This window comes from Coregonus clupeaformis, unplaced genomic scaffold (assembly GCF_020615455.1).
Source record: "Coregonus clupeaformis isolate EN_2021a unplaced genomic scaffold, ASM2061545v1 scaf0075, whole genome shotgun sequence".
NCBI classification, from domain to species: domain Eukaryota; kingdom Metazoa; phylum Chordata; class Actinopteri; order Salmoniformes; family Salmonidae; genus Coregonus; species Coregonus clupeaformis.
The window spans coordinates 514347-535048 of record NW_025533530.1 but is presented as its reverse complement, the minus strand read 5'-3'; the positions used below and the strand labels follow the sequence as shown (position 1 = coordinate 535048).

Below are 20702 nucleotides of genomic sequence, written 5' to 3'. Positions count from 1 at the left end.
CGTTTTAAGTGAACAGGCTTACCACTGTTGTGTCATCAGCAAACGTGATGATAGAGTTGGAGTTGTGCGTAGCCACGCAGTCATTGGTGAGCAGGGAGTACAGGAGGGGGCTGAGCACACACCCCTGGGGGGCCCCCGTGTTGAGGATCAGCGTGGAGGATGTGTTGTTGCCTACCCTTACCACCTGGGGGCGGCCCGTCAGGAAGTCCAGGATCCAATTGCACAGGGAGGGGTCTAGTCCCAGGGCCCTGAGTTTAGTGATGAGCTTGGGGGGCACTATGGTGTTGAAAACCGAGCTGTAGTCCATGAACAGCATTCTCACATAGGTATTCCTCTGGTCTAAGTGGGATAGGGCAGTGTGCAGTGCAGTGGCGATTACATCATCTGTGGATCTGTTGGGGCGGGATGGAGTGGGTCTAGGTTGGCGGGTAAGGTGTAAGGTCCTTGATTAGCCTCATGACAGGTTTTACCGTAGAGAATCAGACAGAAATGTAGGCTACACTCTGTCTATTGGCTTCTTTGCATATTCAAACCTGTCTCAAAATACAACACTGCCCCTTTAAGGCTCTCCTGGAGTATGGTTGGCCACCCTTGGTAGCCTATAAAATATTGCAATATTACAATTACAACCAAATACTTTTTATGCCTTTTATAAAATAATTCCCTAGCACGTCTCCTGTTTCTGCGCCTCGCCCCCCCAAGCAGTAGTTTACAGGAGGGAGGAGAGAAGCGTCCTTGAGCCAGATCAGAAACGGTAGCAGTAGTTTACAGGAGTGAGGAGAGAAGCGTCCTTGAGCCAGATCAGAAACGGTAGCAGTAGTTTACAGGAGTGAGGAGAGAAGCGTCCTTGAGCCAGATCAGAAACGGTAGCAGTAGTTTACAGGAGCGAGGAGAGAAGCGTCCTTGAGCCAGATCAGAAACGGTAGCAGTAGTTTACAGGAGCGAGGAGAGAAGCGTCCTTGAGCCAGATCAGAAACGGTAGCAGTAGTTTACAGGAGCGAGGAGAGAAGCGTCCTTGAGCCAGATCAGAAACGGTAGCAGTAGTTTACAGGAGCGAGGAGAGAAGCGTCCTTGAGCCAGATCAGAAACGGTAGCAGTAGTTTACAGGAGCGAGGAGAGAAGCGTCCTTGAGCCAGATCAGAAACGGTAGCAGTAGTTTACAGGAGCGAGGAGAGAAGCGTCCTTGAGCCAGATCAGAAACGGTAGCAGTAGTTTACAGGAGCGAGGAGAGAAGCATCCTTGAGCCAGATCAGAAACGGTAGCAGTAGTTTACAGGAGCGAGGAGAGAAGCGTCCTTGAGCCAGATCAGAAACGGTAGCAGTAGTTTACAGGAGTAAGGAGAGAAGCGTCCTTGAGCCAGATCAGAAACGGTAGCAATAGTTTACAGGAGGGAGGAGAGAAGCGTCCTTGAGCCAGATCAGAAACGGTAGCAGTAGTTTACAGGAGCGAGGAGAGAAGCGTCCTTGAGCCAGATCAGAAACGGTAGCAGTAGTTTACAGGAGCGAGGAGAGAAGCGTCCTTGAGCCAGATCAGAAACGGTAGCAGTAGTTTACAGGAGCGAGGGAGAGAAGCGTCCTTGAGCCAGATCAGAAAGCGGTAGCAGTAGTTTACAGGAGCGAGGAGAGAAGCGTCCTTGAGCCAGATCAGAAACGGTAGCAGTAGTTTACAGGAGCGAGGGAGAGAAGCGTCCTTGAGCCAGATCAGAAACGGTAGCAGTAGTTTACAGGAGCGAGGAGAGAAGCGTCCTTGAGCCAGATCAGAAACGGTAGCAGTAGTTTACAGGAGCGAGGAGAGAAGCGTCCTTGAGCCAGATCAGAAACGGTAGCAGTAGTTTACAGAACACACATCTCACAGTACCTAAGCAACCAGGATCTCCTTTAAACCAGCATGGGGTGCTGTCATACCTTGTACATAGGTTTCCTGACCCTGTATGCAGTCTATGTCATTTTATAATTTGGGTGAACTATCCCAAATCTATGCCTAACCCTAAACTGAAATTAAAGCCAAAAAGCACATTTTTATTTTCATACATTATTACGATACAGACAATTTAGACTTTGTGGCTGTGTTATCTAGTGGGAACCGTCAGTCAGCCAGTCTCTTCCAGAAAGGGACTGTGATGACAAGTGACACAGTTTCGACTCATCATGATGACCGCAGGAAGAAATCTGGAGCATGACTCATGATAAGACTCAGATCTGAGTCCTGTGTTCTGATCTAGTTTTCTCTGCTCTACCAAGGGCCTGTGTCAACCTGCAGAAACATTCCTCTCCAGCCTGTAGAGTCCTTTTAAAGTTTTGCAGTAAGATTATTCTGAGGGGAGAGAGTCTCCACTTCTGGGTGGTGTCCTGAGTGCTCAGTGCCCTACTCAGCCTCCCTCCATCCCACACTCCTATAACCTAGCCAAACTCCTCTCAGCCTCCCTCCATCCCACACTCCTATAACCTAGCCAAACTCCTCTCAGCCTTCCTCCAATAACAGTATTATTAATATTATAACTCCAGCAGGATAGCAGTATTATTAACATGATAACTCCATCAGGATAGCAGTATTATTAACATGATAACTCCAGCAGGATAGCAGTATTATTAACATGATAACTCCATCAGGATAGCAGTATTATTAACATGATAACTCCATCAGGATAGCAGTATTATTAACATGATAACTCCAGCAGGATAGCAGTATTATTAACATGATAACTCCAGCAGGATAGCAGTATTATTAACATGATAACTCCAGCAGGATAGCAGTATTGTTAACATGATAACTCCAGCAGGATAGCAGTATTATTAACATGATAACTCCAGCAGGATAGCAGTATTATTAACATGATAACTCCAGCAGGATAGCAGTATTGTTAACATGATAACTCCAGCAGGATAAAAGTATTAACATTAACATTCCTTCAGTGGTCATCCCCTGGCGGGGGAGAAACAGACCAGGGGAGGGAGAGGAGTGGAGAGACCAGGGGAGGGAGAGGAGAGGAGAGACTGACCAGGGGAGGGAGAGGAGAGGAGAGACAGACCAGGGGAGGGAGAGGAGAGACAGACCAGGGGAGGGAGAGGAGAAACAGACCAGGGGAGGGAGAGGAGAAACAGACCAGGGGAGGGAGAGGAGAGACAGACCAGGGGAGGGAGAGGAGAGGAGAGACCAGGAGGGAGAGGAGAGGAGAGACCAGGGAGGGAGAGGAGAGGAGAGACTGACCAGGGGAGGAGAGGAGAGGAGAGACAGACCAGGGGAGGAGAGGAGAGACAGACCAGGGAGGGAGAGGAGAAACAGACCAGGGGAGGGAGAGGAGAGACAGACCAGGGGAGGGAGAGGAGAGACAGACCAGGGAAGGGAGAGGAGAGACAGACCAGGGGAGGGAGAGGAGAGGAGAGACCAGGGGAGGGAGAGGAGAGGAGAGACCAGGGGAGGGAGAGGAGAGACTGACCAGGGGAGGGAGAAGAGAGGAGAGACAGACCAGGGGAGGGAGAGGAGAGGAGAGACTGACCAGGGGAGGGAGAGGAGAGGAGAGACAGACCAGGGGAGGGAGAGGAGAGGAGAGACAGACCAGGGGAGGGAGAGGAGAAACAGACCAGGGGAGGGAGAGGAGAGACAGACCAGGGGAGGGAGAGGAGAGACTGACCAGGGGAGGGAGAGGAGAGACTGACCAGGGGAGGGAGAGGAGAGACAGACCAGGGGAGGGAGAGGAGAGACTGACCAGGGAAGGGAGAGGAGAGACAGACCAGGGGAGGGAGAGGAGAGGAGAGACAGACCAGGGGAGGGAGAGGAGAGACTGACCAGGGGAGGGAGAGGAGAGACATACCAGGGGAGGGAGAGGAGAGACATACCAGGGGAGGGAGAGGAGAGACAGACCAGGGGAGGGAGAGGAGAGGAGAGACAGACCAGGGGAGGGAGAGGAGAGGAGAGACTGACCAGGGGAGGGAGAGGAGAGGAGAGACAGACCAGGGGAGGGAGAGGAGAGGAGAGACTGACCAGGGAGGGAGAGGAGAGGAGAGACTGACCAGGGGAGGAGAGGAGAGGAGAGACAGACCAGGGGAGGGAGAGGAGAGACAGACCAGGGGAGGGAGAGGAGAGGAGAGACAGACCAGGGGGAGGGAGAGGAGAGGAGAGACAGACCAGGGGAGGGAGAGGAGAGGAGAGACAGACCAGGGGAGGGAGAGGAGAGGAGAGACAGACCAGGGGAGGGAGAGGAGAGGAGAGACAGACCAGGGGAGGGAGAGGAGAGGAGAGACAGACCAGGGGAGGGAGAGGAGAGGAGAGACTGACCAGGGGAGGGAGAGGAGAGGAGAGACTGACCAGGGGAGGGAGAGGAGAGGAGAGACTGACCAGGGGAGGGAGAGGAGAGGAGAGACTGACCAGGGGAGGGAGAGGAGAGACAGACCAGGGGAGGGAGAGGAGAGGAGAGACTGACCAGGGGAGTGAGAGGAGAGGAGAGACAGACCAGGGGAGGGAGAGGAAGGGAGAGACAGACCAGGGGAGGGAGAGGAGATTCAGCCTGCAAGTGTTTTAAGAGCAGCCAGTGTTACTGTTCATTCAGCCCCAGCAGGAGTCCTATGGTGTCCAGCTGTTCTCACAAAGCAGGATATGCACCAGCCTGTATGTTCTCTGCATCCTGTACGCTGAAGGGAGCCCTGGAGTGAAGGCTGTGCTCTGTGTGTGCGTATCGTTCGCGTGCATTCCACCCATGACAGATCATGGTAGTAGTGACAGATCATGGTAGTAGTGATAGATCATGGTAGTAGTGATAGATCATGGTAGTAGTGACAGATCATGGTAGTAGTGATAGATAGATCATGGTAGTAGTGATAGAAAGATCATGGTAGTAGTGATAGAAAGATCATGGTAGTAGTGATAGATAGATCATGGTAGTAGTGATAGATCATGGTAGTAGTGATATATCATGGTAGTAGTGATAGATCATGGTAGTAGTGATAGATCATGGTAGTAGTGACAGATCATGGTAGTAGTGATAGATCATGGTAGTAGTGATAGATCATGGTAGTAGTTATAGATAGATCATGGTAGTAGTGATAGATCATGGTAGTAGTGATAGATAGATCATGGTAGTAGTGATAGATCATGGTAGTAGTGATAGATAGATCATGGTAGTAGTGACAGATCATGGTAGTAGTGATAGATAGATCATGGTAGTAGTGACAGATCATGGTAGTAGTGATAGATCATGGTAGTAGTGATAGATCATGGTAGTAGTAATAGATCATGGTAGTAGTAACAGATCATGGTAGTAGTGATAGATAGATCATGGTAGTAGTGATAGATCATGGTAGTAGTGATAGATAGATCATGGTAGTAGTGACAGATCATGGTAGTAGTGATATATAGATCATGGTAGTAGTGACAGATCATGGTAGTAGTGATAGATCATGGTAGTAGTGACAGATCATGGTAGTAGTTATAGATAGATCATGGTAGTAGTGATAGATAGATCATGGTAGTAGTGATAGATCATGGTAGTAGTGATAGATCATGGTAGTAGTAATAGATAGATCATGGTAGTAGTGATAGATAGATCATGGTAGTAGTGATAGATCATGGTAGTAGTGATAGATCATGGTAGTAGTGACAGATCATGGTAGTAGTGATAGATAGATCATGGTAGTAGTGATAGATCATGGTAGTAGTGATAGATAGATCATGGTAGTAGTGACAGATCATGGTAGTAGTGATAGATAGATCATGGTAGTAGTGACAGATCATGGTAGTAGTGATAGATAGATCATGGTAGTAGTGACAGATCATGGTAGTAGTGATAGATCATGGTAGTAGTGATAGATCATGGTAGTAGTGATAGATCATGGTAGTAGTGATAGATAGATCATGGTAGTAGTGATAGATCATGGTAGTAGTGACAGATCATGGTAGTAGTGACATATCATGGTAGTAGTGATAGATCATGGTAGTAGTGATAGATCATGGTAGTAGTGATAGATAGATCATGGTAGTAGTGATAGATCATGGTAGTAGTGATAGATAGATCATGGTAGTAGTGATAGATCATGGTAGTAGTGACAGATCATGGTAGTAGTGATAGATAGATCATGGTAGTAGTGATAGATCATGGTAGTAGTGACAGATCATGGTAGTAGTGATAGATAGATCATGGTAGTAGTGATAGATAGATCATGGTAGTAGTGATAGATAGATCATGGTAGTAGTGATAGATAGATCATGGTAGTAGTGATATATAGATCATGGTAGTAGTGATATATAGATCATGGTAGTAGTGATATATAGATCATGGTAGTAGTGATATATCATGGTAGTAGTGACAGATCATGGTAGTAGTGATAGATATATCATGGTAGTAGTGATAGATCATAGTAGTAGTGATAGATCATAGTAGTAGTGATAGATAGATAATGGTAGTAGTGATAGATCATGGTAGTAGTGATAGATCATGGTAGTAGGATAGATCATGGTAGTAGTGATAGATAGATCATGGTAGTAGTGATAGATCATGGTAGTAGTGACAGATCATAGTAGTAGTGATAGATAGATCATGGTAGTAGTGATAGATAGATCATGGTAGTAGTGACAGATCATGGTAGTAGTGATAGATAGATCATGGTAGTAGTGATAGATCATGGTAGTAGTGATACATCATGGTAGTAGTGATAGATCATGGTAGTAGTGACAGATCATGGTAGTAGTGACAGATCATGGTAGTAGTGATAGATAGATCATGGTAGTAGTGACAGATCATGGTAGTAGTGACAGATCATGGTAGTAGTGACAGATCATGGTAGTAGTGATAGATAGATCATGGTAGTAGTGACAGATCATGGTAGTAGTGATAGATAGATCATGGTAGTAGTGATAGATCATGGTAGTAGTGATAGATCATGGTAGTAGTGATAGATCATGGTAGTAGTTATAGATAGATCATGGTAGTAGTGATAGATCATGGTAGTAGTGATAGATAGATCATGGTAGTAGTGATAGATCATGGTAGTAGTGATAGATAGATCATGGTAGTAGTGACAGATCATGGTAGTAGTGATAGATAGATCATGGTAGTAGTGACAGATCATGGTAGTAGTGATAGATCATGGTAGTAGTGATAGATCATGGTAGTAGTAATAGATCATGGTAGTAGTAACAGATCATGGTAGTAGTGATAGATAGATCATGGTAGTAGTGATAGATCATGGTAGTAGTGATAGATAGATCATGGTAGTAGTGACAGATCATGGTAGTAGTGATATATAGATCATGGTAGTAGTGACAGATCATGGTAGTAGTGATAGATCATGGTAGTAGTGACAGATCATGGTAGTAGTTATAGATAGATCATGGTAGTAGTGATAGATAGATCATGGTAGTAGTGATAGATCATGGTAGTAGTGATAGATCATGGTAGTAGTAATAGATAGATCATGGTAGTAGTGATAGATAGATCATGGTAGTAGTGATAGATCATGGTAGTAGTGATAGATCATGGTAGTAGTGACAGATCATGGTAGTAGTGATAGATAGATCATGGTAGTAGTGATAGATCATGGTAGTAGTGATAGATAGATCATGGTAGTAGTGACAGATCATGGTAGTAGTGATAGATAGATCATGGTAGTAGTGACAGATCATGGTAGTAGTGATAGATAGATCATGGTAGTAGTGACAGATCATGGTAGTAGTGATAGATCATGGTAGTAGTGATAGATCATGGTAGTAGTGATAGATCATGGTAGTAGTGATAGATAGATCATGGTAGTAGTGATAGATCATGGTAGTAGTGACAGATCATGGTAGTAGTGACATATCATGGTAGTAGTGATAGATCATGGTAGTAGTGATAGATCATGGTAGTAGTGATAGATAGATCATGGTAGTAGTGATAGATCATGGTAGTAGTGATAGATAGATCATGGTAGTAGTGATAGATCATGGTAGTAGTGACAGATCATGGTAGTAGTGATAGATAGATCATGGTAGTAGTGATAGATCATGGTAGTAGTGACAGATCATGGTAGTAGTGATAGATAGATCATGGTAGTAGTGATAGATAGATCATGGTAGTAGTGATAGATAGATCATGGTAGTAGTGATAGATAGATCATGGTAGTAGTGATAGATAGATCATGGTAGTAGTGATATATAGATCATGGTAGTAGTGATATATAGATCATGGTAGTAGTGATATATAGATCATGGTAGTAGTGATATATCATGGTAGTAGTGACAGATCATGGTAGTAGTGATAGATATATCATGGTAGTAGTGATAGATCATAGTAGTAGTGATAGATCATAGTAGTAGTGATAGATAGATAATGGTAGTAGTGATAGATCATGGTAGTAGTGATAGATCATGGTAGTAGTGATAGATCATGGTAGTAGTGATAGATAGATCATGGTAGTAGTGATAGATCATGGTAGTAGTGACAGATCATAGTAGTAGTGATAGATAGATCATGGTAGTAGTGATAGATAGATCATGGTAGTAGTGACAGATCATGGTAGTAGTGATAGATAGATCATGGTAGTAGTGATAGATCATGGTAGTAGTGATACATCATGGTAGTAGTGATAGATCATGGTAGTAGTGACAGATCATGGTAGTAGTGACAGATCATGGTAGTAGTGATAGATAGATCATGGTAGTAGTGACAGATCATGGTAGTAGTGACAGATCATGGTAGTAGTGACAGATCATGGTAGTAGTGATAGATAGATCATGGTAGTAGTGACAGATCATGGTAGTAGTGATAGATAGATCATGGTAGTAGTGATAGATCATGGTAGTAGTGATAGATCATGGTAGTAGTGATAGATGGATCATGGTAGTAGTGATAGATCATGGTAGTAGTGATAGATCATGGTAGTAGTGACAGATCATGGTAGTAGTGATAGATCATGGTAGTAGTGATAGATCATGGTAGTAGTGACAGATCATGGTAGTAGTGATAGATCATGGTAGTAGTGATAGATAATGGTAGTAGTGATAGATCATGGTAGTGACAGATCATGGTAGTAGTGATAGATCATGGTAGTAGTGATAGATAGATCATGGTAGTAGTGACAGATCATGGTAGTAGTGATAGATAGATCATGGTAGTAGTGATAGATCATGGTAGTAGTGACAGATCATGGTAGTAGTGATAGATATATCATGGTAGTAGTGATAGATCATGGTAGTAGTGATAGATAGATCATGGTAGTAGTGACAGATCATGGTAGTAGTGATAGATCATGGTAGTAGTGATAGATCATGGTAGTAGTGACAGATCATTGTAGTAGTGATAGATCATGGTAGTAGTGATAGATAATGGTAGTAGTGATAGATCATGGTAGTAGTGATAGATCATGGTAGTAGTGATAGATCTATCATGGTAGTAGTGACAGATCATGGTAGTAGTGATAGATCATGGTAGTAGTGATAGATCATGGTAGTAGTGACAGATCATGGTAGTAGTGACAGATCATGGTAGTAGTGATAGATCATGGTAGTAGTGATAGATCATGGTAGTAGTGACAGATCATGGTAGTAGTGACAGATCATGGCAGTAGTGATAGATCATGGTAGTAGTGATAGATCATGGTAGTAGTGATATATCATGGTAGTAGTGACAGATCATGGCAGTAGTGATAGATGATGGTAGTAGTGATAGATCATGGTAGTAGTGACAGATCATGGTAGTAGTGATAGATCATGGTAGTAGTGATAGATCATGGTAGTAGTGATAGATCATGGTAGTAGTGATAGATAGATCATGGTAGTAGTGATAGATCATGGTAGTAGTGATAGATAGATCATGGTAGTAGTGATAGATCATGGTAGTAGTGATAGATCATGAGAGCCTCTCTCTCCTATACAGCTGCAGACAAAGACCTCCCTCATAGAAACATAGAGACCACTCCCCCTACAGCTTCCATTCTCCTCCTGCAGAGCCCCCTCTCTGCCTCCTGCTGCAGTCCCCTCTCTGCCTCCTGCTGCAGTCCCCTCTCTGCCTCCTGCTGCAGTCCCCTCTCTGCCTCCTGCTGCAGAGCCCCCTCTCTGCTTCCTGCTGCAGTCCCCTCTCTGCCTCCTGCTGCAGTCCCCTCTTTGCCTCCTGCTGCAGTCCCCTCTCTGCTTCCTGCTGCAGTCCCCTCTCTGCCTCCTGCTGCAGTCCCCTCTCTGCCTCCTGCTGCAGTCCCCTCTCTGCCTCCTGCTGCAGAGCCCCCTCTCTGCCTCCTGCTGCAGTCCCCTCTTTGCCTCCTGCTGCAGTCCCCTCTCTGCTTCCTGCTGCAGTCCCCTCTCTGCCTCCTGCTGCAGTCCCCTCTCTGCCTCCTGCTGCAGTCCCCTCTCTGCCTCCTGCTGCAGAGCCCCCTCTCTGCCTCCTGCTGCAGTCCCCTCTCTGCCTCCTGCTGCAGACACAGACAACAAACAGTGACACTTAATGAGGCCAGACAGGCCAAGCAGGGGAAAAGATTTGCCCTGCCCCAACACTTCACAGGCCAGGGAGGTGCAGGGGGCTCAGGGCCAGGGAGGTGTAGGGGGCCCAGGGAGGTGCAGGGGGCTCAGGGCCAGGGAGGTGTAGGGGGCCCAGGGAGGTGTAGGGGGCCCAGGGAGGTGTAGGGGGCCCAGGGAGGTGTAGGGGGCCCAGGGAGGTGTAGGGGGCCCAGGGAGGTGTAGGGGGCCCAGGGAGGTTTAGGGGGCCCAGGGAGGTTTAGGGGGCTCAGGGCCAGGGGGGTGCAGGGGGGTGCAGGGGGCTCAGGGCCAGGGAGGTGTAGGGGCCCAGGGAAGTGTAGGGGGCCCAGGGAGGTTTAGGGGGCCCAGGGAGGTTTAGGGGGCTCAGGGCCAGGGGGGTGCAGGGGGGTGCAGGGGGCCCAGGGAGGTTTAGGGGGCCCAGGGGAGGTTTAGGGGGCTCAGGGAGGTTTAGGGGGCTCAGGGCCAGGGGGGTGCAGGGGGCTCAGGGCCAGGGAGGTGTAGGGGGCCCAGGGAGGTGTAGGGGGCCCAGGGAAGTGTAGGGGGCCCAGGGAGGTGTAGGGGGCCCAGGAGGTTTAGGGGCCCAGGGAGGTTTAGGGGGCTCAGGGCCAGGGGGTGCAGTGGGGTGCAGGGGGCTCAGGGCCAGGGAGGTGTAGGGGGCTCAGGGAGGGGGAGGAGGGGTGAGGGAGGGGAAAGAGGAAGGGAGTTGATTCAAGTGTGGAGTACAGGGAGGGGGAGGAGGGGTGAGGGAGGGGAAGGGAGTTGATTAAAGTGTGGAGTACAGGGAGGGGGAGGAGGGGTGAGGGAGGTGAAGAAGGAAGGGAGTTGATTAAAGTGTGGAGTACAGGGAGGGGGAGGAGGGGTGTGGGAGGTGAAGAAGGAAGGAAGTTGATTAAAGTGTGGAGTACAGGGAGGGGGAGGAGGGGTGAGGGAGGTGAAGAAGGAAGGGAGTTGATTAAAGTGTGGAGTACAGGGAGGGGGAGGAGGGGTGAGGGAGGTGGTCCTCTGTAGCTGTATGGGTGGTCCTCTGTAGCTCAGCTGGTAGAGCACGGCGCTTGTAACGCCAAGGTAGTGGGTTCGATCCCCGGGACCACCCATACACAAAAATGTATGCACGCATGACTGTAAGTCGCTTTGGATAAAAGCGTCTGCTAAATGGCATATTATTATTATTATTATTATAGGTGAAGAAGGAAGGGAGTTGATTAAAGTGTGGAGTACAGGGAGGGGGAGGAGGGGTGAGGGAGGTGAAGAAGGAAGGGAGTTGATTAAAGTGTGGAGTACGAGGAGGCGTTTGGGAAACCCTCTATTAGAGGAGAGATATCCATTGTCTGTCTTTAAACACAATCTCCTCGGATGCATCCCAAATGGTACCCTATTCCTGAAATGTTTGGTCAAAAGTAGTGCACTATGTCGGTTATAAGGTGCCATTTGGGATACACTCTGGTCTCTGTTTATGGAAATAAGGGCACTTTATATTATCTTTCATCAGTCTGTCTTCTCTCAGTACATTCTCAAATACCCTGCTTTGTTTACCTCTGGGCCATGGAACACTGAACACATGACTCAAATCAGAGGATACCCTTTCTCCATGCTGGTGCACTTCAGAGGATACCCTTTCTCCATGCTGGTGCACTTCAGAGGATACCCTTGTTTATATTACCTTAGTGTCCTTGTCTGTCTGCCTGTCTGTCTGCCTGTCTGCCTGTCTGCCTGTCTGTCTGTCTGCCTGCCTGTCTGTCTGTCTGTCTGTCTGTCTGTCTGCCTGCCTGTCTGTCTGTCTGTCTGTCTGTCTGTCTGTCTGTCTGTCAAACAGACCACTATCTGAACCCCTGGCCACAGCATCTGATTAACTACAGTTCATCCCTCCATGTGAATACATGATTAGCTACAGCTCATATCCCCATGTGAATACCTGATTAGCTACAGCTCATATCCCCATGTGAATACATGATTAGCTACAGCTCATATCCCCATGTGAATACCTGATTAGCTACAGCTCATATCCCCATGTGAATACCTGATTAGCTACAGCTCATATCCCCATGTGAATACCTGATTAGCTACAGCTCATATCCCCATGTGAATACCCGATTAACTACAGTTCATCCCCCATGTGAATACCTGATTAACTACAGTTCACCCCTCCATGTGAATACCTGATTGACTACAGTTCATCCCCCCATGTGAATACCTGATTAGCTACAGCTCATATCCCCATGTGAATACCTGATTAGCTACAGCTCATATCCCCATGTGAATACCTGATTAGCTACAGTTCATATCCCCATGTGAATACCTGATTAGCTACAGTTCATATCCCCATGTGAATACCTGATTAGCTACAGTTCATATCCCCATGTGAATACCTGATTAGCTACAGTTCATATCCCCATGTGAATACCTGATTAGCTACAGTTCATATCCCCATGTGAATACCTGATTAGCTACAGTTCATATCCCCCATGTGAATACCTGATTAGCTACAGTTCATATCCCCATGTGAATACCTGATTAGCTACAGTTCATATCCCCATGTGAATACCTGATTAACTACAGTTCATATCCCCATGTGAATACCTGATTAGCTACAGTTCATATCCCCATGTGAATACCTGATTAGCTACAGTTCATATCCCCATGTGAATAATACCCCCTGTATATAGCCTCCCTACTGTTATTTTATTTTACTGCTGCTCTTTAATTATTATTTTATTTTTTATTTTTTTCTTAAAACTGCATTGTTGGTTAAGGGCTTGTAAGTAAGCATTTCACTGTAAGGTCTACACCTGTTGTATTCGGCGCATGTGGCAAATAAAATGTGATTTGATTAACTACAGTTCATCCCCCCATGTGAACACCCCCCATCCAGACCCATGCTTTTCTGTCTCAGAAGTGCAATTATTTTCACTAACCTCTCTCTCCCTCTCCCCCCATCTCCCTCCTCCATCTCTCTCCCCCTCCTCCCTCTCTCTCCCCCTCTCCATCTCTCCCCCCTCTCCCTCTCTCCCCCTCTCCCTCCTCCCTCTCTCCTCTCCTCCCTCTCTCTCCCCCCTCTCCATCTCTCCCCCCTCTCCCTCTCTCCCCCCTCTCCCTCCTCCCTCTCTCTCCTCCTCCTCCCTCTCTCTCCCCCTCTCCATCTCTCCCCCCTCTCCCTCCTCCCTCTCTCTCCTCCTCCTCCCTCTCTCCCCCCTCTCCATCTCTCCCCTCTCTCTCCTCCCCCTCTCTCCCTCTCCCTAGCTGCCCAGAGCGAGGAGCGTGAGTGTGCCTTCATCGACCAGCAGCAGCAGTATGAGGAGCAGCATGGAGGAGGAGGAGGAAGAGCAGGAGGAGGAGGAGGAGCAGGGGGAGGAGGAGGAGCAGGTGACTGGCCTATGACCAGGGAGAATACTACTATACGCTGCAGTAAGGGCTCTCGATGCTATGGCCTGTGGGAGAAGACTAAAGACGGAGACATACACCTGGTCAAACAGGGTACGTCTACTCTCTCAATACACACACTCACTAGAGACGGTAAAACAGGGTCAATGTCATCACTCCATCACCATCACCATCACTTTCCTTTCTCTCTCTCTCTCTCTCTCTCTCTCTCTCTCTGTCTCTCTGTCTCTCTGTCTCTCTGTCTCTCTGTCTCTCTGTCTCTCTGTCTCTCTCTCTCTCTCTCTCTGTCTCTCTCTTTCAATTCAATTTCAATGTAAGGGCTTTATTGGCATGGGAAACGTATGTTAACGTTGCCAAAGCAAGTGAAGTAGATAGTAAACAAAAGTGAAATAAACAATAAATATTAACAGGAAACATTACACTCAGAAGTTCCAAAAGAATAAAGACATTTCAAATGTCATATTATGTATATATACAGTGTTGTAACAATGTGCAAATAGTTAAAGTACAAATGGGAAAATAAATAAATATGGGTTGTATTTACAATGGTGTTTGTTCTTCACTGGTTGCCCTTTTCTTGTGGCAACAGGTCACATCTTGCTGCTGTGATGGCACACTGTGGTATTTCACGCAATAGATAAGGGAGTTTATCAAAATTGGGTTTGTTTTCGAATTCTTTGTGGATCGCTGTAATCTGAGGGAAATATGTGTCTCTAATATGGTCATACATTTGGCAGGAGGTTAGGAAGTGCAGCTCAGTTTCCACCTCATTTTGTGGACTCTCTCTCTCTCACTCTCTCTCTCTCACTCTCTGTCTCTCTCTGTGACCCACACAGTGTTTATAATCAAAGGCAAAACACACACTCACATCCTGTCCGCAGCAGTCTCTTATCCTCCTTGCTATCCTCCTCCAGGTTGCTGGACTCACATCGGGGACCAGCAGGAGTGCCATGACAACCGTTGCGTGGTTACGACTACTCCGTCTCAGATTCAGAATGGGACGTATAGGTTCTGCTGCTGCAGTACCAACATGTGTAACGTCAACTTCACCGAGGACTTCCCCCCACCCAGCCCCACCGCCGCACAGCTATGTAAGTACCATAACCCCTGACCCTTAACCTCTAACCCTGACCCTCCGCCCGACTTCAGCCCAGCCTCTCTGTAAAGCCACACTGCAGTTTAATCACACTTAACTACATCATCAGAATCGATAATACATTTCAGTGCAGTACTAGGGTAGGATACCCTAAAGTACTGCATCAATATTTCTCTGACTTTCTCAGCGGTGTAGCTATCAGACGGTGTCAGCACATCACTGTGACTAACAACTGAAACATTTGGCACAGCCACAATAATCTTAACAGCCATTATAAAACCATTAATGAGTATTAGGTCAAATAACAGCAGAAGGTGAGGGAATGTTTAGAGGAAAAGTAGAGAGCAGGGTGCTCACCATGTTACGGTAGAGGAAAAGTAGAGAGCAGGGGTGCTCACCATGTTACGGTAGAGGAAAAGTAGAGAGCAGGGGTGCTCACCATGTTACGGTAGAGGAAAAGTAGAGAGCAGGGTGCTCACCATGTTATGGTAGAGGAAAAGTAGAGAGCAGGGGTGCTCACCATGTTACGGTAGAGGAAAAGTAGAGACAGGGTGCTCACCATGTTACGGTAGAGGAAAAGTAGAGAGCAGGGGTGCTCACCATGTTACGGTAGAGGAAAAGTAGAGAGCAGGGGTGTTCACCATGTTACGGTAGAGGAAAAGTAGAGAGCAGGGGTGCTCACCATGTTACGGTAGAGGAAAAGTAGAGAGCAGGGTGCTCACCATGTTACGGTAGAGGAAAAGTAGAGAGCAGGGGTGCTCACCATGTTACGGTAGAGGAAAAGTAGAGAGCAGGGGTGCTCACCATGTTACGGTAGAGGAAAAGTAGAGAGCAGGGAGTGCTCACCATGTTACGGTAGAGGAAAAGTAGAGAGCAGGGGTGCTCACCATGTTACGGTAGAGGAAAGTAGAGAGCAGGGTGCTCACCATGTTCACGGTAGAGGAAAAGTAGAGAGCAGGGTGCTCACCATGTTACGGTAGAGGAAAAGTAGAGAGCGGGGTGCTCACCATGTTACGGTAGAGGAAAAGTAGAGAGCGGGGTGCTCACCATGTTACGGTAGAGGAAAAGTAGAGAGCAGGGGTGCTCACCATGTTACGGTAGAGGAAAAGTAGAGAGCAGGGTGCTCACCATGTTACGGTAGAGGAAAAGTAGAGAGCAGGGTGCTCACCATGTTACGGTAGAGGAAAAGTAGAGAGCGGGGTGTTCACCATGTTACGGTAGAGGAAAAGTAGAGAGCGGGGTGTTTCACCATGTTACGGTAGAGGAAAAGTAGAGAGCAGGGTGCTCACCATGTTACGGTAGAGGAAAAGTAGAGAGCAGGGTGCTCACCATGTTACGGTAGAGGAAAAGTAGAGAGCAGGGTGCTCACCATGTTACGGTAGAGGAAAAGTAGAGAGCAGGGGTGCTCACCATGTTACGGTAGAGGAAAAGTAGAGAGCAGGGGGTGCTCACCATGTTACGGTAGAGGAAAGTAGAGAGCAGGGGTGCTCACCATGTTACGGTAGAGGAAAAGTAGAGAGCAGGGGTGCTCACCATGTTACGGTAGAGGAAAGGAGAGAGCAGGGGTGCTCACCATGTTACGGTAGAGGAAAAGTAGAGAGCAGGGGTGCTCACCATGTTACGGTAGAGGAAAAGTAGAGAGCAGGGTGCTCACCATGTTACGGTAGAGGAAAAGTAGAGAGCAGGGGTGCTCACCATGTTACGGTAGAGGAAAAGTAGAGAGCAGGGGTGCTCACCATGTTACGGTAGAGGAAAAGTAGAGAGCAGGGTGCTCACCATGTTCGGTAGAGGAAAAGTAGAGAGCAGGGGTGCTCACCATGTTACGGTAGAGGAAAAGTAGAGAGCAGGGTGCTCACCATGTTACGGTAGAGGAAAAGTAGAGAGCAGGGTTCTCACCATGTTACGGTAGAGGAAAAGTAGAGAGCAGGGGTGCTCACCATGTTACGGTAGAGGAAAAGTAGAGAGCAGGGTGCTCACCATGTTACGGTAGAGAAAAAGTAGAGAGCAGGGTGCTCACCATGTTACGGTAGAGGAAAAGTAGAGAGCAGGGGTGCTCACCATGTTACGGTAGAGGAAAAGTAGAGAGCAGGGGTGCTCACCATGTTACGGTAGAGGAAAAGTAGAGAGCAGGAATGCTCACCATGTTAGAGGAAAGATAGAGACAGGGTGCTCACCATGTTACGGTAGAGGAAAAGTAGAGAGCAGGGGTGCTCACCATGTTACGGTAGAGGAAAAGTAGAGAGCAGGGGTGCTCACCATGTTACGGTAGAGGAAAAGTAGAGAGCAGGGGTGCTCACCATGTTACGGTAGAGGAAAAGTAGAGAGCAGGGGTGCTCACCATGTTACGGTAGAGGAAAAGTAGAGAGCAGGGGTGCTCACCATGTTACGGTAGAGGAAAAGTAGAGAGCAGGGTGCTCACCATGTTACGGTAGAGGAAAAGTAGAGAGCAGGGGTGCTCACCATGTTACGGTAGAGGAAAAGTAGAGAGCAGGGGTGCTCACCATGTTACGGTAGAGGAAAAGTAGAGAGCAGGGTGCTCACCATGTTACGGTAGAGGAAAAGTAGAGAGCAGGGTGCTCACCATGTTACGGTAGAGGAAAAGTAGAGAGCAGGGTTCTCACCATGTTACGGTAGAGGAAAAGTAGAGAGCAGGGTGCTCACCATGTTCCGAGTAGAGGAAAAGTAGAGAGCAGGTGCTCACCATGTTACGGTAGAGAAAAGTAGAGAGCAGGGTGCTCACCATGTTACGGTAGAGGAAAAAGTAGAGAGCAGGGTGCTCACCATGTTACGGTAGAGGAAAAGTAGAGAGCAGGGGTGCTCACCATGTTACGGTAGAGGAAAAGTAGAGAGCAGGGGTGCTCACCATGTTACGGTAGAGGAAAGTAGAGAGCAGGGGTGCTCACCATGTTACGGTAGAGGAAAGTAGAGAGCAGGGGTGCTCACCATGTTACGGTAGAGGAAAAGTAGAGAGCAGGGGTGCTCACCATGTTACGGTAGAGGAAAAGTAGAGAGCAGGGGTGCTACCACCATGTTACGGTAGAGGAAAAGTAGAGAGCAGGGGTGCTCACCATGTTACGGTAGAGGAAAAGTAGAGAGCAGGGTGCTCACCATGTTACGGTAGAGGAAAAGTAGAGAGCAGGGGTGCTCACCATGTTACGGTAGAGGAAAAGTAGAGAGCAGGGTGCTCACCATGTTACGGTAGAGGAAAAGTAGAGAGCAGGTGCTCACCATGTTACGGTAGAGGAAAAGTAGAGAGCAGGGGTGCTCACCATGTTACGATAGAGGAAAAGTAGAGAGCAGGGTGCTCACCATGTTACGGTAGAGGAAAAGTAGAGAGCAGGGGTGCTCACCATGTTACGGTAGAGGAAAAGTAGAGAGCAGGGTGCTCACCATGTTACTGTAGAGGAAAAGTAGAGAGCAGGGGTGCTCACCATGTTACGGTAGAGGAAAAGTAGAGAGCAGGGTGCTCACCATGTTACGGTAGAGGAAAAGTAGAGAGCAGGGGTGCTCACCATGTTACGGTAGAGGAAAAGTAGAGAGCAGGGGTGCTCACCATGTTACGGTAGAGGAAAAGTAGAGAGCAGGGGTGCTCACCATGTTACGGTAGAGGAAAAGTAGAGAGCAGGGTGCTCACCATGTTACGGTAGAGGAAAAGTAGAGAGCAGGGTGCTCACCATGTTACGGTAGAGGAAAAGTAGAGAGCAGGGGTGCTCACCATGTTACGGTAGAGGAAAGTAGAGAGCAGGGGTGCTCACCATGTTACGGTAGAGGAAAAGTAGAGAGCAGGGGTGCTCACCATGTTGCGGTAGAGGAAAAGTAGAGAGCAGGGGTGCTCACCATGTTACGGTAGAGGAAAAGTAGAGAGCAGGGGTGCTCACCCATGTTACGGTAGAGGAAAAGTAGAGAGCAGGGGGTGCTCACCATGTTACGGTAGAGGAAAAGTAGAGAGCAGGGGTGCTCACCATGTTACGGTAGAGGAAAAGTAGAGAGCAGGGTGCTCACCATGTTACGGTAGAGGAAAAGTAGAGAGCAGGGTGCTCACCATGTTACGGTAGAGGAAAAGTAGAGAGCAGGGGTGCTCACCATGTTACGGTAGAGGAAAAGTAGAGAGCAGGGGTGCTCACCATGTTACGGTAGAGGAAAAGTAGAGAGCAGGGATGCTCACCATGTTACGGTAGAGGAAAAGTAGAGAGCAGGGGTGCTCACCATGTTACGGTAGAGGAAAAGTAGAGAGCAGGGGTGCTCACCATGTTACGGTAGAGGAAAAGTAGAGAGCAGGGTGCTCACCATGTTACGGTAGAGGAAAAGTAGAGAGCAGGGTGCTCACCATGTTACGGTAGAGGAAAAGTAGAGAGCAGGGTGCTCACCATGTTGCGGTAGAGGAAAAGTAGAGAGCAGGGGTGCTCACCATGTTACGGTAGAGGAAAAGTAGAGAGCAGGGGTGCTCACCATGTTACGGTAGAGGAAAAGTAGAGAGCAGGGGTGCTCACCATGTTACGGTAGAGGAAAGTAGAGAGCAGGGGTGCTCACCATGTTACGGTAGAGGAAAAGTAGAGAGCAGGGGTGCTCACCATGTTACGGTAGAGGAACAATAGAGAGCAGGGGTGCTCACCATGTTACGGTAGAGGAAAAGTAGAGAGCAGGGGTGCTCACCATGTTACGGTAGAGGAAAAGTAGAGAGCAGGGGTGCTCACCATGTTACGGTAGAGGAAAAGTAGAGAGCAGGGGTGCTCACCATGTTACGGTAGAGGAAAAGTAGAGAGCAGGGTGCTCACCATGTTACGGTAGAGGAAAAGTAGAGAGCAGGGGTGCTCACCATGTTACGGTAGAGGAAAAGTAGAGAGCAGGGGTGCTCACCATGTTACGTTAGAGGAAAAGTAGAGAGCAGGGGTGCTCACCATGTTACGGTAGAGGAAAAGTAGAGAGCAGGGGTGCTCACCATGTTACGGTAGAGGAAAAGCAGAGAGCAGGGGTGCTCACCATGTTACGGTGTCCTCTGTTTCATTGTTCTGATTAGATCCTGTCTGTCTCTGACATCATGCTGTGGGATGTCTTTCTAAGCTTGTTCATTTGTTTAATGAGTCTGCATGTTTAGTGGGACTTCTTGGTTCAGGTGAATGTCCTAGCCAGGTGGAACTCATTGTGGATGGCTGTGTGCGGGTCAGTGTGGTAGCTTTATGCTGGGTTTCTATAGACTTACCCAGGGAGACTGCTTGGCAGCACAATGCCCGTCTCTTAGAGCTGCTGCAGAGAGAGAGAGGGAGAGAGAAGAGACAGACGGGAGAGAGGGAGAGAGAGGGAGAGAGGGAGAGAGAGGGAGAGAGAGACGGGAGAGAGGGAGAGAGAGGGAGAGAGAAGAGACAGATGGGAGAGAGGGAGAGAGAGGGAGAGAGAAGAGACAGACGGGAGAGAGGGACTGGCAGCCTCCACACAGAACCTGGCTCCGCTTCTCCTTCCAGACTCTCTCACTCCCCAACACAGAACACTACTGAGACACACCACCTGATGGAGTCTCACAGAGCACTACTGAGACACACCACCTGATGGAGTCTCACAGAGCACTACTGAGACACACCACCTGATGGAGTCTCACAGAGCACTACTGAGACACACCACCTGATGGAGTCTCACAGAGCACTACTGAGACACACCACCTGATGGAGTCTCACAGAGCACTACTGAGACCCACTACCTGATGGAGTCTCACAGAACACTACTGAGACCCACTACCTGATGGAGTCTCACAGAGCACTACTGAGACCCACTACCTGATGGAGTCTCACAGAGCACT

The 20702-nt window shown here is 48.0% G+C and overlaps 1 protein-coding gene across 1 annotated transcript in view; it reads left to right on the top strand.

The window, feature by feature from the left end:
* bmpr2b (bone morphogenetic protein receptor, type II b (serine/threonine kinase)) overlaps positions 1–20702 on the top strand; it is a 121687-nt gene that overhangs the window by 37365 nt on the left and 63620 nt on the right. Inside the window, exons 2-3 of the mRNA XM_045213046.1 lie at positions 13675–13908; positions 14730–14906. Of these exons, the coding sequence (XP_045068981.1) occupies positions 13675–13908; positions 14730–14906 (411 nt within the window). The remainder of the gene's footprint in view (positions 1–13674; positions 13909–14729; positions 14907–20702) is intronic.